This window comes from Anarrhichthys ocellatus, unplaced genomic scaffold (genome assembly GCF_004355925.1).
Source record: "Anarrhichthys ocellatus isolate YVR2014 unplaced genomic scaffold, GSC_Weel_1.0 scaffold93, whole genome shotgun sequence".
In the NCBI taxonomy this organism is placed as follows: Eukaryota; Metazoa; Chordata; class Actinopteri; order Perciformes; family Anarhichadidae; genus Anarrhichthys; species Anarrhichthys ocellatus.
Window position 1 is genome coordinate 47463 of NW_022280123.1, and position 26671 is coordinate 74133.

Here is a 26671-nt window from a genome sequence, read left to right on the forward strand (position 1 = left end):
GACAGTGCACGAGAGCAAAACGTGTGTGTGCGTGTGTTTGTGACACTAGTGTTTAAGAGCGTGGACTCAGCAGAGCTGTCCCGCTGCATTTCCACAGCTGCTCTTTTCACCCTGTAGTAATCAATAGCTGGCTTTGGGCTCGCTTGGCACGGTGACAATAGATCGATCAACATTACATTACAGACGGCCTGTCGCCAGCCTGCGGGGACTGCCGAGTCGAACCCACTTCATTCCCCTCTCTAATTCTCTCCTATCGTCTCGTCTTTATCAGTGTGACTGTCTACCGCGTCCCTCCATTCGTAGCAGGGGGAGCCCGCTATTTTTGCATCCTATACACGCACGTATTTCGTAGTGCGTCTCACTTTTGTCGCCACGAAGCCGAGTCGCGTGAACGTGCGCACGTGCAATTTCAGCCCAGTTGGAGGTGTTGTGTTTGCGCTCCCCTCGTTCATTTGTATGATTATTTCAGCTCCACCAGTGGGCTGCACCTCTGCGCGCCGTTATGTGGGTGAATTATGGAACGGAAAGGAGCGCGGCACGGAACAGCCGTTTCCACTTCATCTCAATCTCACGGCGTCGTCGGCTGTTTGAGGTGTGTTTAAAGTGAATGATTGAGAGAGGGAAGCTGAGGACAGAGCGAGTGAATGCGTTGGTGTGTGTGTGCGCTTCTCCTTTATCTCCCTGCTCTTCGCGGATATCGGCTCGTTCACTGATCATCATTATCGTTGGAAGAAACTCGGGTTCTCCTTGAAAGCAGCCATGTTGATTAATTCAGGTGACATAACCCTTCAGTACACACTCAGTCACTCGCACACACACACACAAACAAATAAACGCGTGCTCTCACCCATGACAGAAAATACCAGCATCCACATGTCATCTGCAAGATTTTATTTGACAGCAGCAACATTTGGTATTAAAATAAAGTATTTTTACGCCAATAGAGACATAGCGTGGTTTATTGTTTGTTAGTGAATTAGATTCTAACCTGAGACCTGGATACAGTACATATGATTAACACACAACATCCTTCAGTTATTCAGTCTAGTAAATGCAATTGTGTGGAAGACTTCTGTTATGTATGGTTCTATGTCCTGCTGTGAATGTTTGTGCTTGGGGGTGTGTGTGTGCATGTGTGTGTATTCTGTGTCTTTTGACTTCTAGGTGCAGCTCCCTAACGAGTGATTGAGGGAACCTGGATGAGGATGGGGTTTACCTATATAAGCGCCTCCTTGTGCCGCCCTCACTCTCTCTCATCTGCCTGGCACCAGACCCTGGTCTGCAGTTGGATTTGCACACTACAGTTTACTTGTGTCCTGTAAATAAACTGGCAGCTGTGGTTGTTTTTAACCTAACTTGGTGTTGTGTCCCTCCTATATGTTGCGACTCCCGAGCCGGTCGTAACACTTCACAAACCACTAACGAGGAAATAAAATGCAACATGGACTTGTTCCCATACAGGAAAATATTGAGCATGGAAAGTGCATCTTCAAATGAATTGCATGTAAATAACAAGATTCATGTTTGTTATGGAGCAGTTGAAATTCAGATTTTATACTTCGATGATGGCAGGCTTCACTCTGAGTGGAATTCCTCTTTAAGACTCCCATTAGCCTCCTGATGTTGCTATAAGTGATCGAAGATGTTGGACTGCTGATTTAGGATTTCTCTGGTCTTTGCAGCTCTAATGAATGAGACGGTCGAGGGGACCTGGCAGGAGGTTCCAGATCGTCCTGGAGAAGATTGAACAGTGCAGTCCCAGGCATTACAGCCCTCCCTGACATTACAGTGCTGTGGTCTCTTGATGTACAAATAAAAGGGATCCAAATGCAATCCCCCCCCCAGAAAAACCTTCATACATCACTGCTGCTTGACCAGATTAGCCTCTGACTTTAGGCATTTCTTTCAGATCAGATTTGATTGTGGACAGGCTTTTTCAGCTAAAACTCCATTGCCTTTTGAAAATGGAGATCCTTCCAGGATGCCATTATAACACTTCATTATTAAATACATTAAATATTTAAAATAACTAATTTGTCTACTTCAAAAATAAGCAACTCTGATTTGATCTGCAAAATATAGCCACTATGATTTATAGCTAAAATAAGTAGTTATTATACATTGTTAATAACAAGCAATCGCCTAATGAAGGAAAGCAGGTGCTAGTTGGTCCCAACAATCCAGTTAGATCACAAGAATTATTCTATTTTTCTCTATAATTAGCAACTGTTATGTGGATTCACGTCTTATACCCTGCTGGAGAAGTAACAGGCTGTTTTTTCTCTATCCAAGCACCAACATGTCAAGGCCAACGCATAAGTGCACAGTGAATACATCTTAAGAACGATGCTTTCATAGGTGGTAGTTGCATACTTTGCTCAAGGCAAATAAGACATACAGCATGTACCCATATAACAAATGTAATTTTAAATAATGGAGGTTATCACTCTACGAGCCTTAATTATAGACAATCATCTGTTTCATAAAACAAAAAACATGTTGCTGAGTCTCCATCTACAAGAGCAGGATGCTAGCCAGTGATCATAACTACTAACCGTGGCACAATCGTCCCATTAGGTTAAAAGTTTTATGTGTCTATTATTAGTGATTAGCAGTGAGCTGATCACAGAATTATCTCACATTCATTAAATAGTTTAGACGCAATCAAAGATACAGGTTCAGCTGCAAGAGAGCTCACAGTCTTTTTAACACGTAGTAGTGTAGAGAGGAAACCCAATGGACCCGGCAGTACAAACGCTGGATAGAAATACACACCGGTGGGTGTTGTACAACAACAGTACTAGATCTTGGGGATGAGGTGGCTGACGAGCCTCTGGAGGTCCTGGGTTCTGCGCTGGGTGGTCCTCAGCACCCCCTCGTGGTTGGCCTTCTCAACGCTGTCGTAATCCGTCACGACCTTGTTGGTGACAAGGGATAGACCCAAGACACGCAGGCCACAGTGACGAGCCACCACCACCTCTGGCACTGTGCTCATACCTAGACAGAGGGGAGAAGTCCGTCTCAGGTGCACTGACTTAATCATGAGCATAATAATAATAATATTAATAATAATCAATTATGTGACTTAGAATTGTAAGAGTGTTATACTTAATTTAAAAAGTTTTCATATATATATATATATTCATATACAATATACAAAATCATTTTCATGTTCTTGGGTTTTTGTTTCATCTGTTTCCTGTTTTATTTTGAAGTTCACTCCTCATGTGTCATATGTTTTTGTGAGTTTTCCCGAGTTTTTGATAGTCTGTCCTGCCTTGATTAGTTTCACCTGTCCCTCATTAGCCCTGCTCACCTGCTCCCCCCTTCCCTTGTTAGTCGGTGACTATGGGTACATCCCAAGTCTCTTAATTGCATCCCCGTTTCCCTCACTTGCGTCTTTTCCTTGCATCTTAGTCCCTCCCCCCAGGGATGCATGGAGAGACGCATGGCAGGAAACCATGCGAGGAGAGAGGAAATGACAAATAAGAGACTTGGGATGTATCTATCTATACCACCTCAGTTCCTCTGTGTTTCGTCTATTGTTGCTGGAAGGAGTTTTCGTCCCGCCCACTGGAATCAGTAAGCTTTTTGTGGTATTAAATTATCAGCAGGTTTTAACAGTGGAAAAACACAAGTCAGACTTGCATTGGGCCATACTCCATGATTCTTCTATTAAATGAGAGGTACGAATATCCGCCATAATAGCTATCGGGTCATATTGCAAAATAAAAATAAAAAGTGGTGAATGAAATGGGAGGAAGTCTAGAGGGAATTGAAGCTGTTTTGGATTGTCTATAAAATAAAAATGAGAAAACTATTGACACATTTCAGATAGCTCTTTTTGTGCAAGGTGCCAGGGTACAATATCAGATCATGATGTAAAAATAACATATTTTTCTCTTTTGGAGATCGTCCTATGATGTGACTTTCACAACTCACACCTCAACAGTCCTGCTCTGCTGTCTGTATCCTCGTCTCTCCCCCGTGTGTCACGGTGTGTGTACATCTCACTCAAGTCAGGAAACTTGTCAGAATACCCATATTTGATTGGCTGAGCCTCCTCACGCGATGTGATTCACAATGCATTGGTCGGTGTGTTTCCTGCACCGCTGAACAAGTGCCGTAAATGCTGGAATAATTCCACTGCATAAAAAATGTCATTCAAAATAAAATCACAATTTTTTTTTTTTGTTTTGTTTATGTCAATCAAAGTCCCGCGACCCACTTTTGGGTCGTGACCCACCAGTTGAGAATCACTGATCTAGACCTTGGCCCTTTTAATTTAAATTTTGTTTCCAATTCCAAAAAAAGCTACCACTGCAAAATTCAAATGCTGTTTGTATTTGTTCAGAGTGTTATTTCTCTCCTTATCCAAACTATGAATTCATATTCATTTAAAAATCCCCAAGCTGTTGTAGATGCACTTTCGAGATACATTAGTATCCCTTTAAGTGAGCACGAGAGAGCCGTACTAACCCACACAATCAGCCCCCAGCATCTGCAGGAGTTTGCACTCTGCAATGGTCTCGTATGTCGGTCCAGCCAGCATGCAGTAAACTCCTTCATGCAGGAAGCTGCCGCAGCCGTGCTCCTGTGCTGTTTGCTTGACCAGAGCCCTCAGCTCACGGTCGTACGCGTCCGACATGCAAGGGAAACGCTCTCCAAACCTGGAGACATGTCAAATGAAGGAATGGGACATGGCAACAAGACAAAGATGTGGCCGATGCTCAAAGTTTTTAACTTTCATAGTCCTGCATTGGCGTTTTTGTACTGTACCTGCACTCATTGTGCCCACAGAGCGGGTTCTGGCCCGCAAAGCCCGGCATGTTGATGTGATCCTTGATGAGCATGATGTCTCCCACTTCGTAGCTGCCATTGAGTCCCCCCGCTGCGTTTGTCACGATCACAGTTTTCACGCCAAGGAGGAAGAAGATTCGCACCGGGGACGTCACCTGGAATGACAAACGCGCTAGAGACAGATACTGTTGTTCTTCTATTGCTCTGACGTATGTCCATTTTTATTTGATCATTTATTTATTTATTTTTACAAATGGGAGTTACAAGAGGGGGGTCACCTGGGAACAACAGTGGAGAAAATGCATCACATGAGAATGCCAATATTTTAAAAGGGACACTGTCAGTAGACAGATTATTGTTTATTACTGTAGGTCCTTGTTGAACTGTGCATGACTGAAACAATCGTGCTTCTGCACAAAACTTCATAGGGCAGCTGATGGCCCGGTAATGACTACTAATGCTCCTTTTCACTGCAGTCCCATTTTGAAATTGCTGTTTCTATTTCACATTTGTCTGTCGCTTGAATTGCCTCCGAAAGTGATTTGCTAGTTAGTGCAGAAATGTTTCCAAGTACCCCGGTTTCTCGATAAGGTCAGCGCTGTCATTTTGGATTATTGGCCTGTCTGGATATGCATTTTGTATATTGTAGCAGTGGACTGATGTGCTGTCAGTGTACTTTCGGCCTTGTCAGGGATGAAATGCAAGCACAGTAAGCTGCATATGTAATGGCAGGTCTGTGTTTGCCTTCTGTGTTCTGTGTGTGTCTTTGTGTTGCTCCACACCCTTCTCACTCTACCTGTCAGCCACTCCCTCAGTATCAGCCTAACTCCCTTCACCTGCCTCTGATCACTAATCAAGCACTCGCTCCTCATCAGCACAACTCCCCTCACCTGTTCAAGCCACTATATAAACCCCTGCCTCTTAGTCACTCTTTGCCAGATCATTTCCATGTCTACCCGCCCGTTAGGCTCGTCCTGTTCCTGGGTTTCCCCGTCTGCCTGCCCTGCCTCGTGCTGCTGGATTTCCTCTCTTGTCTCGTCCGTGGATTTCCCCCCTCGTATCTTGTCTTGTCCGTGGATTCCCTGTTATGTTCTGTTTCATTAAATACCTGCTTCACTCTACTTCTGGTTTGGTCTGCATTTGAGTCCTCCACCACACCCCGTGACAGCAGGACTGTCGGTAGCAGGGGAGCCGTTAATGAAAGAGTTGACTTGCCGTAAATTACCGTAAATTATTTGCCAAAAGGCTCCTGGGTGGCAATATATATTCATCCATATAAGCTCATTTTCAGTCAGTGATTTCTAATGTCACCTGACTAGGAAGAAGACAAAAAAGAGCAACACAAACAAAAAGGACTTTAAAGAGAACAAGATTAAGAGGGTACAGCCATGCTAGCGATCGATTGAGGTCCTTGTATAAGATGGGTGAGGGCTATCTTTGTAGTTTAAAATTGCAAACAAACAAAGGGAGATGTAGTTTGAATAGAAAAAAATCCTCTCAGACACTGTGGATATATCAATCAACAAAATCTGAGGGCATACTTTTCTTGCAGTATAGTTAAACATCAGTAGGCTATTAGCCGTAGGTGGGCGATTAACGACATAACTGACCCAGAGAAACGTACATGAAACATTGCTGACAACATAAAACCCTTTGAAAGGTCTCCTGAAGGAGTAATATTAAGAGGAGATTGAACCGGGGACCCTGGGAAATTAGATACGCTCCTGTGGTTTGATGCTTTGAGCTTAATGTTAACACCAGCATGCCGACACTATGACAATGCTATTTTCATGTTTAGCATTTGAATGCTCATTTGTAGCATTGACATTTCGGTGTAATGTTTACGATATTAAACATGTTTGTTTAGTGTGTTAGCATGCTAACACATGCTAATTAGCACTAACCACAAAGTGGAGCTGAGGCTGATGGGTTTGCCATTATTTTTTCAGGGTATTTGTGTCACGCTTCTGAAACAGAGCAGAGACTCAAGCGCAGAGACAGGCACTGGAGACGAGGTGGAAGGCAAGGTTCTTTTACCAAAAAGTAATAAACAAGAACTCAAAATGACTCCAACAGGGAGCGGACCAAAAATCCAAAATCTGTAGAAAGGCAAAGTCACTAATCATGGAAACAAACACGAGGACAAAATACCAGAACATGAAGCGCACTCGGGGAAGGACAAATACAATCTGACAACCAGAACAGGGAAAGCAGGGGAGTATATATGTGTGGGGTTGTCAGAGGGAAAAGCCAGGGGCAGGTGATTGAACACAGGTGAAGTGAATGAGAACAACTCATAGACACACTCAGGAGAAACACACACACACGTGAGGCAAAGCATAACCGTGACAATTTGACCGTAAAGCAAAGTTTTTCATTAATTTAAAACTAGATCATCATCATTGGAGGTAAATAATGTGGTTTTTTTTAACTTGAAAAAAGCGCAATAAGCTGCTACAACTGCCATGTGTGTTGAAATGTGCCTTGAGTGGAAGTTTGTCTTGAATGCTCTTATTATTATTTAATATCTTTTTAGTTATATGATTTGATTTTGCTTCATGTTGTATTTGTTTTCAGTCCAGTCGACAGTTTCAATTTGCGAGCAGTTTGTTTTTGGAGTTTAACCGAAACCAATCAGTTCATGAATTATTTATGGTCTAGAAGAGTCAATAGCATTCCCATTCACTGTTGTTTTTCCCATCCATCCAGAGGTGCACTTTATGGTTTCCTCTGTAGATCAGCATTGACTTAATATCTTGTAAACAAGCTTGGTCACGGTGTTTGATTGCAATTCAAACCTGATTTCTTTTTAGTTTAGAGGGTATGATTTTGATGGTGACCGTGGGCCACTGGGTTAAGAGGGTTGTCTGGGAACCGGAACGTCAACAGTTCGATTCTCGACTGGGACGTGTCACGTGCTGTAGTGTACCTGAGCGATACACAGCATAACGGTTCCCCGAGCGCCTGTCATTGGCAGCCCACTGCTCTCTATATACAGGGATGGGTCAAATGCAGACAAATTTCCCCCTTAAAGGGATCAATATAGTATAATAAAAATTATTTGTATTTTGTCTAATATGTATTATCATTATCTAGCCAAGATCTTCCTCATTGTCAGTGTTTAAGTTCACTTTGTAAAAAGAAAAAAAAAAAAAGTTTGAAATCTTACATCACTCTGCTAGAGTTGCTTATAAAAACTGATTCTCGCCTGATCTTCTGTTCCGTTTAGGATTTTGTTCAGTTAGCCGAGAAAGTATATCGGTAATATTGTCTTGTGAAGATGTACCGTAGTTGGCTTGGACAGAAACGCATCTTTTAAAGTTCAACTCATGTGGCGATTGAAGTGGAGGAATTTCATCCATTATATCTCTGTCTATAGTCCCAACCGGACACAGGAGGGTCATAATGCATCTGGCTTTCTATTGCTGTATATATGAAATTGGATTTTATGATTCAGTAGAGTTATATGGATCATTTTATATGATGGCACATCACAGCTGGTAATAAGAAATAAAACCAGGATACAGTGTCTCCAGAGGCCAAAGGCCAGTCCCGTATCCACACTATGACACACTGGGTGGTTTCCTTACTGTAATCATGATTCTGCAGCTGACCATTCAACACACATGGTAAATTGTTAGCCAGCTGTGAGCTATAATATGGTCATATATCAAGTTTACACAACTTTATATAGTCAAATGACAAAATCATGATTGAGGATGAGATAAAAGCTTAAGTGTCTCTGAGAGTCGTTTTCTTAGAAAGGGTGTGTAACGACGGTTTGAGCTGTTGAATTTAAATTGTAACATTTTCAGAACCAAAATAATAACTTTTACAGACATTTTGATGTCACAAATACTGTATCTACAATTATCACTAGGTCAATGTTCTAATTGGAACTTAAAATGAAGAGATCATGTGGCGCAAAATGAATGGTGTGTCTTGTAAAGAGCCTCCCTCTGTAACACAAATAATAAATTTAGTGTTTGCTCATATGGTTTAAAGATTAGGCCTACGCCTAACAAAAGCTGTGAATGTTTATCTTAAAGTGATTGACAAAGTCAGAGTTGAAACTGCCAGCTTTGACTCAGTTATCCTGTATAGTATATCATTCGCATCAGTAAGTTTCCAAAATGGCTTGTGACATAAACTGTCACAGAAAGTTGCTCATAAGGCAACTTAGAGTAGTAACAAATGGACATGTCTGCATTACTGCAAAACAAATGGTGTTCATTCCAATTTAATTTTAAGTCAATAAATTAATTTACTTCTAGCATAACGAACATATATAAATCCAGTATACAAACAATATCATTCTAAGATACAACACATCATGTTTTAGCCATGCTAGCAGACATGGATGGCAAAATGCATGCAAAACTAATGACATTCCCATCAGCCTCAGCTGTAGGGCTGGTTAGCAAATGTTAGTAAGTTACTAAAACGGGCGAACCTGACTCCTCGTCATCTTAGTATTTTTACTGTGAGCATGCTTACCTCAGCATTTAACTGTCAATTACAACATCACACAGTCAATAGTATGACTGTGGACTTTTCATCTTTTTTAATACAATTTTGATAAAACCAATTAATTCTGGTTGTTTACAGCTCAACTTAGCGATAACACTGTGCTGGTCTTACCAATAAAAAAAGTACCAAAAGCAGTATGTACCGTAGCGTACCGTGTGCATGTTGTAACCCTCGTAGAAGTGGAATCTCCCCTGCATGCAGACACAGTCACGGCCCTGCAGCCTCCCGAACACCAGCTGCCCGGAATGGCCCGGCACTGCAAGGCACAAAATTCAGTATGAGCGGCTGCTAGCATGCTTGTGTACAGTTTCCAAAACACATGCGTTTAAGATAATATGCAATTTGTGAGAGACAACTTACCAGTGCTGGTGGGAAAACGTGGGATATCCTCATACGGGAACGTGGTCTTGTCATCCAGCAGGTCAGCCAGTCCGCCCAGGCCTGAACCACAGATGATGGCTACTTTAGGACGCTGCTCTGTGTGGGCCAGCAGCCATTCTGCTGTCTCCTTATACTCTTCATAACTGTATCTGGAGACAATGGGAAGAATATTGATTCATGGTAAATATTACCAAATCATAGAAATACTATTTAACGTGATTGCTTTTTTTTCTATCTTCCAGGCAAAAAGGAAAACACTGCTGACAAGAGAAGTCAGTTTAATTTAGCATACTGTCAATTTTTGTTCTGATAATAGGAGGGGAAGACACTTGGAAATGCAGGAGTGAAAGTGCATGGAAAGGAACATTGTGGAAAAAATAAGAATAAATACGACATTGGGCAACGCCCTTATGGGTTTTTACTTTGCCATGTACCGACCAAATTATTTATCAGGGATGCTGATTACGTTGGAAAAGCCTCGAGGTATAACATCATACAAAGTCTGAAACAGTCTGTAATTCTGGTTATAAATCTGGTTGTTAAGCTATAATGTTGTCAATGAGCCCTCTGTGCCTCAAGCTTTGTTATTAAAACACAATGACACTTTAGGCTTCAGCCTTCACCGAACCAATCTGCAGTAGAGACGGATGTTCAATCTTCCCACATTTTTCCCTTGTTGCCCTTTTTCTTTTTTTTTCTTTTTTTTCTTCAGCTCCAAAAGGAACTGGTAAATCTTTTATATCGGTAGGTATGTTGGCACCAGAGACAGGGTGAAGTCAAAGTGATGAATGTGAATAATGCTCCAACTAAATATCTGAGTTGTGACTGCCATTAAAACTTTGTCAAGACAAAAATAAAGCGGACGTGTATTCCTGTATTCAAATCTGTGGAAGAATTATCATAACACATGATCGATTTATTCTCCTGTGACACAATTGTTGCATGGCTCCATTACTGGCTTGTCAGTTGCAGAGGTCGCCCTTCACATAATTCTTCAGATGGTAATGGCAGCTTTACACACAAACACAACCGCACTCACAATCAGGCATACTTCCAGCTGCTGCAACTTCTGCCGTTCTGTTGTGTGATTCAGAAACAGAACCACCGTGGGTGCCAACATAAGGCAGGGAAGGGATGAGAGCAATTCATGTTTGTGTAACGCGACAACTGAACGTCATATCTTCTTATCATAAACCCGAGAAACTGAAACCAGTGTCCAGTGTGTAAACCTGCCATAAAAATCTCTTATCCTACAAAAACATGATGACATGTCATGTGTCTGTCATTCTGCGGTGATGTTTTATATGAGCGTCACTGAAATGTTCCTATAGGTTCCTATAGGTTGAATGTTCCTATAGGTTGAAGAGGTTGAAGAAGAGGAAAACCAAATTATGTTGTAAATGTGTCCAGCTGCTGAATTTACTAATAGCAAACTAAACTGACTAAACTAACAGCTAACGACTAAGAAAGGTGTTCACACAACAGACATTCTGACAATGGCTGAACCTCCAACATAATCTTAACCCCCTTTCATTAAAGAACAAACCTCTCACATCTTCAAAGATTCAGTCTGCAGCAGCCATCTTGTTATTTGCGGCCTAATGACAGTTGATGGCGGGAATCTCCTGCTGTTTAAAACAGTTTACACAAAACTGATGCTAACTTTTTAGCTAGCTTCTATTATCTCCACAACTGTGTTTTAGCTTACTGAACCTCAATACATTTTACTACACCTATGGCAAAGCTGTGTGAATTTCATTTGTTTAAAAACCTTGCCCTAACTTTACCCTAAAAATAAATAAATGATCACTTCAATGACAAATTTCACCGAAATAGTTATACCTTCTAATAAATAGGTATCAGGACAATTTTACAATAATTTTAAGAACATGGAAAGGGTAACAGGCTAGTTTTACTCTATTTAATTAATTAAGATTTTTGCAGAATATATATATATATATATATATATATATATATATAATTTTTATTATTTGCCAAAAGCTATTTTAATGCTTGTTGTTCTTGTATATCTGTGTAGTCATCACATTTAATGATCAGCCAGTTCACACAGGCTTTTGAAAACAGTAGCCTTTGCATTATGTAACAGCAGAGTAAGAGATTTAACTAGGAGCAGGAAGTGAGCTCGTGGGCTCTCCGTTCTCTGGCTCTCGCGGACCGACCGGCTGCGCGCGGAGCTGTCCATGGTGCTGCCGGGAACTTTACATTCAGGCACCAGAGCAGAGAGCGGAGCGGGACCGCCTCCAGGCTGTTTGCCACATATTTTTTTGCAGACGCAACACAGCAATGTCCTCCCAGTTTAACCAGCCTGAGCTGTTGGTAACCTCCGGTGTTGTCAGTGAACTGGAAACACCAGACTGGCCTGTTAAGTGAGCAGCAAAGATATTTATCAACGAAATGAATTCGACTTGAAGAACACACGGCAGATCCACCACCTGTAGCACACAGTTACGTCAGAGTGAGAGGCGTCATCTTGGGAGGGAAGCCCTTATAGAGGCCACTAATCCTCAGAATAAAGCGTGTATGTTGCTTTAGCTCTGGCGACAGGAACATGAACACAGCACAGTCCACACCAAGATGCGTTTGCGTGGACTGTGGCCTTGACAACCATGAAGCTCATTCCACTCCGGTCCACCAGCATCAACATCCAGCCTTATCTGTCTTACCTGCACTGACTGGCGGAGGAGGTTGCCGACTCCATATCTGACGATGAGCAGGACCAGTCTACTGATAAGACGCTTGTTTGAATCTTGTTTGACAGACGCTGCTCGTGCTGAGTTCAGGGTGGTGGAGCCGGAGCGGCTGATGGAGACTCTGCTGCTGCTGCGGATGGACGGAGTGGCGAAGAGCGTGCTGCGCGCCGACGTCACGGTTTACAGGGTTAAGGGGGCGGGGCTTAAGCAGACTGCCGGTCCCGTTGAAGAAGACTAAATCCAATTTTCTAGCAGGCTGGGCAGCTCACTGATCCGTTCACTGACAGAGGCAGGGCTCGGAACAGAGGGAGAAAGAATGAGGGGGCAAGAGAGGGAAAGACAAACAGCAAGATGAGGGGAATTATGTAAGATCAGCAACGAATGATTAACAACCAAACGCTTTGAGTCACTGAGTTTGTTGGTTACTTGCAACCGCATGCATGATATGTGCCTGCACCATATTGTAGGCTATAATAACTTCTCCTCCCTCTCTCACCCACACAAACGCTCACACCCACACACCGGCTGCACAACAATTGAAAGTGCTGACTCATGGGTTAGAAGGAAAGAATAAAGGTGATAGCAGAGAAAGCACAAAAGCTGAGTACCAACAGCTGCTATAGGACTGTGAGCCTTTAAGTCAAGAGAACCATAAACCAATATGGTATAATGACACATCATATTAAATATTTCAATATTTAGGCTACTATAACCACAGCTGTTTGTAGTAATTTTGCAAAATTGCAAAAAAAAAAAAAAAAAAACATTTATAAATATCTTTTCCACATTGGGGCCTGTGGGAAAGGCATTTATAAGTGGTGAACATAGTTAAAGATTAGTAACCTCTGTAAGATATCAGTCCAAATATATGTCATGAACACAGTCAGTCAAGAGGGATAAATACGTGGATTTGTAAAGTTGTAGATTCAATTAGAAATTCCTGCGGTGTCAACATGCTCACTGGGTTTTCAAATCCCTTTTGTAAGGCAAGGCAAGGCAAGTTTATTTGTATAGCACATTTCAACAACAAGGTAATTCAAAGTGCTTCACATAAAACCATTAAAAGCATCAAAGCATAAGGCAAAAGAAAAGGAGATTTAAAAACAAGAACATTCATTGAAACAATAAAAACAGTCATTAAAAAACAGTGTAAGAAATAAAATACAGTAGTAAAATGCAGAAATGCAGGAAATTGATTAATATATTAATTGAATCTGGTTCAATTAAAGGCAGCAGCAAACAGAAAAGTCTTCAATCTTGATTTAAAGGAGCTGAGGGTCTCAGCAGACCTGCAGCTTTCTGGGACTTTGTTCCAGATATGTGGAGCAGAAAAACTGAACGCTGCTTCTCCATGTTTAGTTCTGACTCTGGGAACAGCAAGTAGACCGGTCCCAGACGACCTAAGGGGTCGGGATGGTTCATAAGGTAGCAGCAGATCAGAGATGTATTTTGGCCCTAAACCATTCAGTGCTTTATAAACCAACAGCAGGATTTTAAAGTCAATTATTTGTTTGACAGAAAGCTAGTGCAAAGACCTCAGAACTGGAGTGATGTGGTCACACTTGTCCTTATAATGACCCTCTTGCGTGTGTGTGTGTGTGTGTGTGTGTGTGTGTGTGTGTGTGTGTGTGTAGAGAGTCAGAGTTGGACAAGTGTATTTGATGAATTTAAGATGGGACATAACTAAAGTGAAAACTTTTTTCTGTTTGTTACTTCTATTGGATATAGAGACATTATTTCCCCAACTGTGTCCATGGATTATCCAGGGATGTTATAACAGAAAGTAACTGTGTTATTAACCTCATTTTCACTATATGTTAGTTTTTTTTAAAGTCTGCAAAGAACATTTCACCTGCTCAGCCCAAGCAAACCTGCAATAATTTGAATCAAGGTCAAATTCCATGTCTGAAACAAGCTGCATTTGGTTTAAATTGAACTTCTAAAAGTAAACACACATGAAGTGAGTATATTTAAATAAAGCTCAGCAATTGTGAGGTAGGCTATACTTGAACATTAGTTGAGTATTTACGTGTGATGTTACTTCCTACAGTTTAGAGTTTAGTTCAGTGAGTATTGTGCTTTTTACTTGGTGACATCTATTTGTACTCTTTAATTATCTGATTAAGATTTTACATACGAAATATGATCGTCATAACAAATATGATGCACTGTTAAAGATAAACAACAGTGGGCTATATTAATGAACCGTGAAACCTTGTAATATAAGTAGTTAAAATGAGCTCAGCCTCAACTTGTAATTGAGTATTTTTACATTATCTAGTCCTAAAATACGATGCCAAATATAGGATATCATCATTTTTATTTCATATTGAGTGTGTGTGTGTGTTCTCATGACTCCTCAGAAAAGGGTATTACGTTCGTTCTTTAGCTTTTCTTCTTTTTTAATAACACTCGTTTTGCCTGATATCAGACAGAATTGTCAACTCATCACTCTCTGTTTCTATGTTCAGTATGACATTGCCTCTACTTTAATCTATTTCCATATTCCACCGGGGGGGGGGAGACCAATGTAGCCACCAGAATCTAACGTCATTTTAAGTTAACAGGTGATGAGTTGACGGTGTTTTAAGAGTGGGGCATAGTGAGTTAAAATAGAAAAACACGGAACCAGTCGACTCTAACTCGGTGGAGTGGGCAGATTCAAAGGTCTGGACCGAAGCAAACTGGTTGTATGATGTTTCATTATGAGAGACAGCTTCAGCGCAACATATTTGCACACGGGAGGAGTTTGCCTTCGGGGCTTTCTGCCAGAAAAGGTTTATTTTAACCCAAAATATGATATTTTCCTAACCTAAGTATGTTTGTTAAGCCATAGGAGTTCCAATAGGACTTCTACCAGAAATCCCGAAGGTAAACTGCCAGCTGCACACCACGTTTGCAGCTAGTTTAGTCGCAGCCAATCAGGAAGCGGTTTACTGGGAGGTCGCTGAGTGTGTTACCAGGGCAACAAGCCACACGAGAGTTGTGAACCGATTTCTATTCACCTGATGGGTAGTAACCTAACGTTAGTGGGAGGTTAGTACTTATTTTATTTCATTACTTTAAGCTGACCCTGACGTTATATAACGGGAAAGACGCAAGGTAGGAAACCGGAACAGTTCAATTAAACGTCGTTAGGAAAGTAAACGGCTATTGAAGACGTTGACAACGCCATGTATTGCCTTACTTAAGCAACTAACGTTACACGTTTTTTGTACCTGTCGTGCCAATTACTGTCAGTCACTTTTTTTTAAATTTCAACAGATACTTCGGCCAACTAAAGTAACATTTAGCGTGAAGTAATTTCCCGCTGAAGCAGCGAGGTTTTAAGGACGCTTTACGTTACACGTTTACTAAAGAGAATTGAACGTTAAACTTGGCTCGATACTGTTAGCCTGTAGCGATAGCAACGTTAGCATCACACCAGGATAAATCATTGTCTTTGATAATTGCGCATTTAGTATACAGTAGGCACTTAATTAGCTCAATCTAGTACTTAATGACACCTCTCATCTCCTCTCTCGTCTCCTCTCTTCCATGTCCTTTTCTCTTTTTTGCAGGTGCTCAAAACACATAAACATGACAGCCATTTCGTTCCCCTCGAGAACAAATGGGGTGAAGAGCAAAGTGTCTCTCAAGCCAAAGAGGGTGAGGATATCATCATGTCTGCTCCTATATTCACACAGAAGCCAGCTAACATTAGTCAGACTTTGAAACTGGGGTTTTCTCATGAATTAACAGGGGCCCAATTCCTCACGACCCACGTTTTGGACATCGTCCCATTCTTTTAAAGAAGCTGCTTCCAATGACAGATTGGCCTAATAATTACCTTGGCTTCTTATAGGGAACAAAAATCAATATCCGACTGTAGAGTTTTGTTGCAATGACCTCAGCTCAGCGATTTTGGGCCTTGGTTGCCTGTGTTTGCAGTAGGTGACAAGAGGAGGAAGTACTTTTACTTTACTTGCAGTTGATTATATTGATTTGAAGTTTGGTGATAGCTAATTTTTAATCATCAAACAAACTTTTCTTTGCTCATCGTCTGTGTGAAAACAAAAAAAATGCAAACACTGATAAGTAATTGAATAATAGCATGAATTAATATCTTAAATATTTCCGGTAGTGGTCCTCCTTATTTCTCGGTATCTATTGCTGAGCGTAACAAACAGTTATGTTAGTAATAAACAATATAAATACGATATGACGATAATACGTAACATTTGCTAAAAGAGAAAAAGAGTGCAACCATTACATCCCTCAGCGTAGTGTTCTGTCGGCTATTACGCCTCCATTTCTCCATGTGAACACAAAACGATTACATTTTAGGAGAAGTCACCATCTAAAAGTCTTTCACAACTTATCATTTTAAAGAATAGTGTTTACTCGAGCAACTTTGTTGTGTCTGAATAATAGAGTGTGTTATGAATACATATCTAACTGGCAGCTATTGAATAATCCATATACAATAACCCCCTCTGCTACATTATTCATTTTGATTTTGAGCTCACGTCCTTCTGACCCAACCTTGAAATAGGCTAAGTGCAGTAAGATGTTTCTCTGCTTCTGGTGCAATGACGAAGAGGTGCCAGAGCATATAGTGTGGAGAGGATATTAACTACAGCCTTCATACGCGCATATGTGTCATAGCTGACAGCTTCAAGGTGACAGTCTGCAGCTCTTGTGCTCATTATCTTTTTCTTTTTTTTCTTCCCATTTTCTCTATCAGTAGTAACTGTCTTGTTTCATGTGGTGCCATACACTGCTGAATTAAGAGACAGGAAACAGGCTATCAGTGCAGTTAACATAATAGCCCGAGCTGCTGTGTGTTTGCAGGTGACTCCATCTGCTTACACCCAGGAGATGTTGCAGTCTACAGAGGAGCGCCTGGCTAGCACCGACAACATGCACCAGCCTCGCATTCTGGAACTGCTGGACATGAGCAACACTACGCATCACAAAGTAAATGACAGCTGAATAACTTGCTATGCTTTCACTATATAATGAACCTTAAACAGGATTGATATTTTACTTACTTAAAGCAAACTAATACCAATCAGCACTTTATATAGACCTCCCGACCAGAGGAACTTTGTTGAAACTATCGAAAATAGCCACTTTACAATGAGCTTACATTGCAATATCGAGCTAAAATCCCTGATTCAACTTTGTTAGTAACTGGAGGGTCCTTCGAAACAGTTAGAATCACTTTGTAAAGAGCTCCAGAAAGTTAGCAGTTGGTTATGTTACAACGAGTCATATTTGCACTGAGGCAAATCTGAATCCATCGTTTTTTGCAGGCATAAATAATGGAACCTAACCAGTTTTTCTGTTGAATGTAATGGAACAAAGATACAGGAGAAGTGCTATTCATCTTGGATTAGAACTGTAACAGTGTATGACAGGTGAATCTACGTCCTCTTCTGTTATTGGGAAGGTCCACTTAAAGACAAAGTATCTGGCAACAATAGCTAAGTGCATTGATAAGGAAACCATGAGGAAAACCAGCTATATCATTCGTTCAATACACCTGCATAACCAGGTGCAGTAGCACAGCTGAAGAACAAAAGGCTCACAACAAACTGATGAGGGTCATCCTTAGTCTCAGTCCAGGAACACATATTAGCCCAAACTATTTTAAAGAGTTGAATCGGCTCCCCGTTTAAGGTAGAATTCAACAGATGAAACTTAACATGGTTTACGAGGTCATTATTATTTTACTGGATATTTTCAGTATGGTCCGAAAACGAGGGCGAGTGTAGCAAACCTGAAACAACCCAAACTAAAAGAATAAAGGAAAGGAAATATGCCCATTTTCTTTACAGTTTTTTAAAACAGCTGAGTAAATAATTATAGCCCAACAGTCTGGCTTCCAAATTTGTGTGTGTTTTGTTTTTACATTTTTACAAATGTGTAATGTTGATATCTTTAGTGTATAAATAGGATGATAGTAGCATATACATGTCATCCCCTTCTCCTGCCTGCCTCCTAGCCGGAATACAAAACTGCAATATAACTATTTCATGTGACGTTATTGCAATATCCTGATGTATTTTAGCACTGTATTCACATTTGTATACCGTATTTTTTAATTTATTAAATCTAAACCACATAAAAACCCAACATTTTGATGAGAGAGCAACCAGAAACCACGGTGTCAGACGGTACAGTGATAGTGAAAGGTTACAGTAAGCTCTGAATAGGATGAGGGACCCGGTTCAACCACTCATTGTGTCATTTGAACTTGAAACACACATTAGAGGCGGGTCCAACACTGTGACGGTGACAACAGCCTACGGGAAAACATAAACGTTGGACAGGAGACGCGCCTCAGCTGCTGGCTTTCATCTTGATGAGAATGAAACCTTGGGGAGTCCACTAAAGCATTTGAGACTGAAATTAATTCATGGAAACCGACATTTGATTTTGACAGCCTGTCTCCTCACTACAAATACTCTTCCAGACTAGGCTGTATAATAAGGTATTCTTCAATAAAATGTTCCTGTGTTATTGTACTTACAGTATACTGTACTGTTGAAGCATTTGTATTGTACACGCACGCTTTAGCACCAGTTACTATAGGTAGTTTAACATATTATATTCGTATGGGCTGAACTAATATGTAAATTAATAGATTCATTTTCAGTAAATGTTGGAATAAATAGATGAGTAGATGAGACCAGCAACATTCAAAGTTCTCATTATATCATCATGAATCCCATAAAGATCATGTGCTGTCCGCTGAGGTCATTAACATTGTACCAAAGCTGCTTCCCCTTAGTCAGCAGAAACGAATTGATGGGCAAAGGGCAACCAATGTGACTGAACGCTCCGTACGTTTAGAGTCTGAATTTTATGGGAGGCCTTGAAGCAAATTGCCATCAAAAGTTTGTGAAATGTCTATTAAATTACTAAATGCCACCTCATCATAATTAGGAGGATCTAACCCCGGTCACATTTTCTTTTTTTGTTGACTTGTCCAATATGCAAATGTGAATCTGAAAAACCCCCACTGTGGGCCACTGCAGGTGATGACCAGCGGGATCTTTTTCAGGTCATCCTGAATGCCACAAAATTGCACACTTTATTATACAGTACAGTATTATTTTTTTATCTGTGACCAGCAGCGATGCAGGAGGAATGACAACGACGCAAGTTTAAGTTTAAGAGGGCATATTTCCCCATACGTGTTATAAAATATTTGTTAAAGGGTCAACCATTTATTCTCTCTCTTGCCGAGCATTGGGTGAGAACATCCATACGATTCTCATGTCTGTCTGTTCAATGTGAAGCTGGGGTCAGGAGCCGGTTAGCTAAACATTACGTAATGACTGGAAACGGGGAAACCGCAAGCCGGGCTCTGCTCGAAAGATATTAAAACTCCACCTGCCAGCACCTCTAAAGCTCACCACTTAACACATTATATCTTTAAAAATGGCAGTTTGACATTTTACAGGATTTACCTGTCTTCCAGTCTTTACACACGGCACGTCAACTAGCTGCTGCTTGTAGCTTCATATGTAACGCACAGTTAAGTGAGTGGTATCAATCTTCTCATCTAATCTTGACCAGACAACGAATGAGCTTTATTTCTCTAAATGTCGAACCTTCTTTTAAGGAATAATGTGTGAGAAACAAATTAAATGAATCAATACGGTACATGTTATCAATATCTTAAAATGACCTGAATGTAATGCATGTTATAGTAGGTACAACAGAAAGTACATATCACATGCTTCAGTGTAGTAAGTGCATATTATTATGCAGTTTTAGCAGGTTTACCATCTATATTAATATGTTAATGAATGATTAAATGTTTTTGATATTGATAAAATCCAGGAAGCCTTACCCATGAAGTCAGAGGAAATCATTAGGTGTGTGTAAATGTGTGTGTGTCTTTAACTACAATAAGATAAACAGTCATCTTTACTGTTACAAAATGACAGGGGTGGTAATGAGTACTGTTTATGTTGTGTTTCAGTTCTCCTTGGTGGCTATGGATCAGCCACTCTTCCAGCCCTACCCGTCTGAGCTGGTCTTCCAGAACTTCACTCCTGCTCAGACCTACATGTTACCTCTGCTGCTCCGCAACATTGACAAGGTGTGTGTGTGTGTGTGTGTTGAATACGTAACAAGTTACCACAACACGGCTGCTGACCTGATGATTCGGTGAAGATTAGCTGGGAATTGGAACAACAGAGCTGTGGCCGTAGAAGAAGAAAAAGATTTACTGTACGTGTGTGTGTGTGTGTGTGTGTGTGTGTGTGTGTGTGTGTGTGTGTGTATCATGGAGTGTGGGTTGTGTGTACGGGGCGCAGAATGAATGGAAAAGGTCATGGGGGAGGAGATTTATCACTGCAATTTGTATAAGACACCATCTAGTAATAATGAATAAATCATCACTTGTGTGTGTTTGTTGCTGTGGGGAGGTTTGCAATTTTGTAAAATTTGTGTGATCTTTTTATTTATTTATTTTTGGTCAAGGTTTCACGACACGTGAAGCTGGAGCTGCCGGAGTCTGAGTATTTCCGTGTGGTCGGACCAGAGGATGCAGGCAGCAGGGTCGCACCAGGACTATCTGCTACCTTCACTGTCTTCTTCACCCCGCAGGAGAACAAGGTACTGGAGACAAAGGAGAGTTGGACTGCTCCGTAGAATAATCACGCACAGAAGGCTGGATTCAGAGAGCACAATGAAGTATGGCGTTAATCTGCATTTAAGAGGCTGATTTAGATTACGTGATTAGATGAAGTTGTAATTGGACCTGTAGGGGAGCAGAGGATGGGATGTGGGTAGGAAATCATTCTAAATAAGCACTCCTAATACGGCAAATGATACAATTAAAATATTAAATATTAAATATATTATATTAAATATAATAATATATTAAAATGGATGCACGTACTTTGTATTCATAGTCTGTGCACAAGTCTCTGACAACGGCTAAATCAGTCATAAGGTTAAGGGTCAAGGGTCAGGCATTAGGTTACACCAGCACATCAGTTTGTCGTCTATTTTACCGATACTGTGGGAGGAAGTGGAAACCAAGAAGCAAAGTTCAACATCAAATTTTTGCAACGTTATATCAAAAGGTAAAATTTTCTCTCTTGTGCGCCATGACTGTTAAACAGATTTTAGTCTTGCTAGCGGCGTGACACCAGGGATGGCAAAGACTGTCGGCCACTATTTGGATTGCCATGAAATTTGGTACATTCATGGTCCCCAAAGATGAACCCCAATGACTGTGGGGTGATTGTTGATGGTTTAGTCGCTAATTGTGTGTTTGTGCTTGTTGCGTGTGTCTCCATCCAGGTGTTAACTTTGAGGAGAGGCAGTGTGGCAGACAAATTTCAAACTTCATTTTTCATTTTTGCCCATCTAGGACTATCCCCACAGGCTGGTTTGTGTGACCGAGCGGGAGCGCTTTGTGGTCCCAATCCGTGCCATCGGGCCACGGGCCATTCTTGACTTTCGCGACGAGCTCCATTTACCCGTCTGTCCCGTGAAAGCCTCCACAGAGAGGACTCAGCTGGTCCGCAACATAGGAAACGGCAGGGCCAAGTTCATGCTAGACACACAGAGGTGAGAGTCAGTACAGGGTGGGCTTATGTGTGAGTGATTTCACCCATTATATTTAATATACAGCATACATACACATTTAATGTGTATGCACTAACCAAAAATCACAACTTGAAATTCAAACATTTTGCTCAGCAAAGTGTATTACTGTAAACACATTTAATTAACAGTTACAGTAATTACTATTGATTACAAGTTTTATTGAACATTTCGGATTCTTCTGCCAGTTTCTAAAACAACATTGAACCTTGGCCAGTATAAAGACGCCAAGCCTTAACTTCTGTTTTTTTAAATTTATTTCCACCTTGTGAAATTCTATTCCATTATCTTATCCCAGCCCTTTCTCAGTGACCCCCTCCTGTGGGACTCTTGATGAGGGCGAGAGCATGCAGGTGACTGTGGATTTCAGCCCCATGACAGTAGGAGTCCACAGCCAAGTGCTGCTTCTGCACTACCACACAGGTGAGAAAGAATCCAGGCCTCTGAAAACATACACAGCAAACCGGTGACTCAAATATCTAAAGGAGACTATATGACCACAGCATCTGATAAAGCCAGTGTCAATTGTACAGTAGCATCATATCCTGATTCTCCAGAGCTGTAGAGAAATATTCAGAGCGGTCGTGATTAGCAGAAGCAGATTTTTTTAATAATAAGAATGACCTTGTTGCAGTGTGTTTCTCATCAGCTGTGTTATTTTCCCACGGAAATGTAATTCTCTTAATGCCTCCACAGAACAGAGGAGGCGAATCTCTTATTGTCGGAACGTGTCTGTCACTCCACTTGTAAACACCCTGTCACACAACTAGATTCAATTTGGCTTCATCAAAATCTGACAATTGTATCAATGTACCACGCATATATACGCGCACGCACAACATGAACCCACACTGTGAAACTTAAAACTGTGTAAGAACTTCAACAAAAGTACACCGTCTCATTATATCTGTTACAGCGTGGCTCACACACGCACACACGTGCATGCAGCGATCACACACACACACACACACACACACACACACACACACACACACACACACACACACGCACGGACGGATGGAAGCAGATATTTTCTACAAGAAAAATGTTGCATGATCAGCAGTGTCAAATGAAATGGAACTAAAAGGATGAACGTGTTTACTATAATCACTGAGGTAAACGCCATAATGAGATTCTCCTTCTGCAGCAACGGTGACCCTGAAGCAGAACGGGACTGCTAAACAGGGCGCACCATCGGCACACACACACACACACACACACACTCGCACACACACAAAACAGTGGTTACTGTAGTTTCCTTAGTCTAGTTCAGGCTTTGATGATAACGTCTTTCAGACAGGCGTTCACTTTAGTCGTACGAGAAGCCACTTTGTTTCACTCTGTACTTTCAATATTACTGCATGTGTGTGTTTTATTGCGTCTCCGTCACGTGTGCAGCCCCTATCAGTGTTTACCATCAGCGCCACGGACCTAAATGTAGCCGCCCAGCGCAAATAGATTTCCCCAAGCTGGTCCAATTAACCGCGCATCGTCTCCTTTCTAATTGTCTCCTTTTCGCTGCTTGATTTAAACCCGAACACGTTGTGTGTGCGACTGTGTTTGCTCGTATGAATATGGCTGCTTTTTGATTCAGAAGGATCCTTTATCCCTGGGTGTGGCTGATAAGTAGATCGATAGACAGCTAGTGTTGGTATGTGTGTGTGTGTGTGTGTGTGTTTGTGTCTGCTTGAGGCCGTGAAGTCAAAGATGACATGAGTAATGGTGATGAGAGGAGAATGTATAGAGACCTGAGGGAGTTGGACTGTGATCGCGGTGAGGATATAGCTCAGGATGACTGTGGTGTATTGTGTTTACTGCTCAGTGCAGCTTTCCTTGAGGGCCTGTTATTTCTCCTCTCCTCCTCTCCTCTCCTCTCCTCTTCTCTCCTCTTCTCTCCTCTCCTCTCAGATTACGTCTTAATGGACTTAGCATACACCAACCCGCCGCTATACTGTATCTCTGTCTCTGCCTTATCTCCGCATAGTGCAGCGTTGGATTTGAAAATCGGGCAGACTGGCTCCACCTTTTGCAAATGACTCCTCCAAGCTCGATATATTATTTGCATTCTAAACAAAAACAGGTGACTGGCACTGCTGACACACCAGTGGGACTGACAGTGTAATGCCAGTTCAGGTATCTCTAGTAATCCTAAAAGATGTTGCCATTCCATGGAAGGAATAACTTGACCAAACTGCTTTTTGCTTATTCGATTGAGTTTGTTCTGCTGGAGGGACTCGCCTCCGCTCAGTGCAGTAAACTAATGAATCATTTATCCTCCGTTCTTTTTTTAATTTGTATTATTCATCAAGTCTTTTATTTAATGTGGCATCATGGCATGATCAAACTGCACTATGCCTCCCAACTATGTGTTTTTGTGATAAATCAGCTCATTTGTAATAATACGTGTACTTGTACTGTAGTTTCACACTCAGCGGTCACGCCACACTCAGCAGGGTAGCCTGCACAATTAGCCAGACTCCTTGACATCAAAGGCAAAAAAGACGAAGCTTTTGACTTTTCCTGTTAGCACACAAGGGGATCAATTAGAGGTGAAGGGAGAAAAGTTGCTGAAGAAACATCAGTGCATTGCGAAAGATGATTTAACTGGAGCTTGTTAGGAAACGTGTTTTTCTTTACTCAAGCTCACCGATTTGAACACCTTACAGGAAATGATAAAGGAACATTTTGAATCACTCTGCAATCATTTAATGTTGAAAAAAGGTTTCAATGCAAAACCTCAGCTTAGTGTGACTCAGCAAACTAGACCCACTTTTAGTCTGTTATGATGGGAGCAATTAGGCTCACGTTTCATGTGCACTCCCTGCTAAACATAAATAATAGCAAACATGACAGGCTAGGTTGATTAGCACGGGGGGGGGGATGCTTCAATCAGAGCCAAATCAGCTTTACTCCTGACCCGAGCCGGCCACATCAAAGTCTCCTCCAAAGCTAATTTCAGCTGCACAGCTCCCCAAAAGTCAGGTAGAGTAATCCCATGGTGCTAAACAAATACAGTAGAACAGCTGTGCTTGCGTTCACCCCTTGTTAGCTATGCATCACCTGGGTGGATATTCCACGCTGCACTACACCCATTTATACTGTGAAGCACTGTGTGTATATGTGTGTGTGTGTGTGTGTGTGAAAATTGAGAAGCATGCTGACATGACAATCATTCAGTAGTAGTCCTGAAACTCTACCACAGCAAAGTCACCTTGTGGAAAAAAGAAGTGGCTGTTTATGATTGGATAACGGTGGAAACGAGCTGAACTGTTCTCACTCTAGATTTGTACTCATCCATTTGGAGTTCATCGCTTCATTATTGGGATGCCATTCCCCAGAGCAGAGAGATCTGATCAAATATTTATTTATTTATTGCACTTTAATGATGATTGTTTTCTGTAAAAAACATCAGGATCGCTAAAAAAGATATCTGCGTTTCTTTTGTGTGTGTGTGTGTGTGTGTGTGTGTGTGTACTGTAAAAGTATTCATTCTTTCTTTTCTTTAGTGTACCTTTTTAAGGACCTGAGGTGCTGACTAGCTATGTAAACAGGCAGGTCTGCTTGAAGGAGCTGCAACTAACGGGGCTCGGCAGCATTAAGCTTTTATAATAGGAGGGCCAGCCTGGGTCCAGAACACCACTTAACAGCCCATCAGGAGACTATCATTTTTAATTTAGCACCTTTCCCTGTCTCCCTCACGCTCATGTATGTTTCAGGTCAGCATGCTGCTAAAGGCTTCACTCTGCTGAGGGGCTCGTTGGAGACTTCAGTCACGTATGTGTGTGTGTGTGCGCTAGTGTGTCGTGTGTCAATTTGCATGTGCACCACAGTGCTTAACACGGGTACACACTGCGTCTTTATTTCCCGTTTGTCGGTTGAGAGCAAGTGCCAGCTTTGAAAAGTAATAGCTTGCTCAGCTCACTTGTTTTCCACCACGGTGTGTTAGACAATCCTTGTTCCATCTTAAAAGTGAGCAGAGAGTCTGTGCTGCTCCAGTAACCCCCTCCCTCCCTCCATCACACACACACACACACACCCCTCTCCTCTGTCACTGTCGCTGATTTAAATGAAAAGACGGACAGCTCTTAGGGAGCGCTGAGGCATCTGCTTTGACAGGGCTCTAGCACCGAGGGGACTTCAGCACAGCAGCCTTTTAGAAAAGCGGCACGCTCACACACACGCTCACACACACACACACACACACACACAAACAGCAAATAGCTGCACACAAACACACACGCTCAAAAGAACAAGCATGTGCGTCCGCACGCGTACTGCAGAGCTGCCGTTTGTGCAGTAATCAAAGGTAGCTGAGGGGGGTTGAGAAGTTCCCTCGCTGTGAAGATAGAGACATTATGGGAGGAGAAAGCGAGCAGAGGGAGGGGGGGGGTGTTTGGCGAACAGCGATGATGAAAGCTTAGCAATAAGCTGCAGCTCTCCCTGCCTGTCAACTGCTGTCATAGCATCCGGATGCTGGGAGATAATTGCTTTTTCTCTCTCCGTATACTCCAATTCCTCTTTCTCTCTCCCTCATTTCCTTCCTATCACTCATCCTCCGTCCTCTGTGTTGTCTTTCCTCTCTTGTCCTCCATCCGATGATATCTCGTCTTTCTCGCAAAGTGAAAGCAAAGACC

The 26671-nt window shown here is 41.7% G+C and overlaps 2 protein-coding genes across 4 annotated transcripts in view; one reads left to right on the top strand and one right to left on the bottom strand.

Annotated features, from left to right (window-relative positions):
• Positions 1-876: 876 nt before the first annotated feature.
• pnp6 (purine nucleoside phosphorylase 6) lies at positions 877-12563 on the bottom strand. The gene is made up of 6 exons (XM_031875683.1): positions 12396-12563; positions 9691-9860; positions 9483-9586; positions 4780-4955; positions 4480-4670; positions 877-2997 (listed from the first exon to the last, which is right to left on the bottom strand). Exons 1-6 carry the CDS (start codon positions 12428-12430, stop codon positions 2801-2803), a joined length of 873 nt encoding a protein of 290 aa, XP_031731543.1. The 5' UTR covers positions 12431-12563; the 3' UTR covers positions 877-2800.
• A 2813-nt stretch (positions 12564-15376) lies between these two features.
• hydin (HYDIN axonemal central pair apparatus protein) overlaps positions 15377-26671 on the top strand; it is a 72932-nt gene continuing 61637 nt past the window's right edge. For 2 of the 3 annotated variants that reach the window (XM_031875658.1, XM_031875660.1), the window contains exons 1-7: positions 15431-15524; positions 15983-16070; positions 17256-17381; positions 20401-20520; positions 20904-21038; positions 21802-22001; positions 22336-22460. In XM_031875658.1, coding sequence (XP_031731518.1) covers positions 16002-16070; positions 17256-17381; positions 20401-20520; positions 20904-21038; positions 21802-22001; positions 22336-22460 — 775 coding nt within the window. In that variant the 5' untranslated portion in view covers positions 15431-15524; positions 15983-16001. Of the gene's footprint in view, positions 15525-15982; positions 16071-17255; positions 17382-20400; positions 20521-20903; positions 21039-21801; positions 22002-22335; positions 22461-26671 lie in introns of all 3 variants that reach the window. The other variant, XM_031875659.1, reaches the window with a different exon arrangement.

Excerpts from the sequence above, each read along its gene's own strand:
- pnp6 (XM_031875683.1), bottom strand. The coding sequence starts at position 12,430 with ATGGAGTCGGCAACCTCCTCCGCCAGTCAGTGCAG. Across the intron at positions 9,861-12,395 it reads TCCTCCGCCAGTCAGTGCAG|ATACAGTTATGAAGAGTATA; the intron begins GTAAGACAGATA and ends CATTGTCTCCAG. Across the intron at positions 2,998-4,479 it reads GCTGGGGGCTGATTGTGTGG|GTATGAGCACAGTGCCAGAG; the intron begins GTTAGTACGGCT and ends CCCTCTGTCTAG.